We start from the raw sequence: 240 nt of genomic DNA, 5'->3' as shown, positions 1-240 counted from the left end.
ATTTCTAACACATAAGTACCCACTGAGGGCTTGTGAATTACAGTTTTGTAAGCCGCCAGGTTAGCTTGACGCATTTCAGACGTTTTTGAGGGAATGGCATTGGACTTCGCTGCGGGCTGCATAGGAGGTGAGTAGTTTTCAGCGTAGTGTTGCTGTTAGCTGGTAGCCACGTTAGCCAGGTTAACAAGTTGAAGCTAATTAGCATTAGCATTCTTTTTTTATTCTCTCCCCCCCCCCCCC

The 240-nt window shown here is 46.7% G+C and overlaps 1 protein-coding gene across 1 annotated transcript in view; it reads left to right on the top strand.

The window, feature by feature from the left end:
• Positions 1–240, top strand: part of LOC118337009 (mitochondrial basic amino acids transporter) — a gene marked incomplete at its 5' end in the record, with an annotated part of 6,591 nt that continues 6,351 nt past the window's right edge. The window contains 1 exon segment of the mRNA XM_035673816.1: positions 1–127. Coding sequence (XP_035529709.1) covers positions 94–127 — 34 coding nt within the window.

This window comes from Morone saxatilis, unplaced genomic scaffold (assembly GCF_004916995.1).
Source record: "Morone saxatilis isolate NCDOM2014 unplaced genomic scaffold, NCSU_SB_2.0 Contig3, whole genome shotgun sequence".
Lineage (NCBI taxonomy): Eukaryota > Metazoa > Chordata > Actinopteri > Moronidae > Morone > Morone saxatilis.
This window is presented reverse-complemented; position numbering and strand designations above follow the sequence as displayed.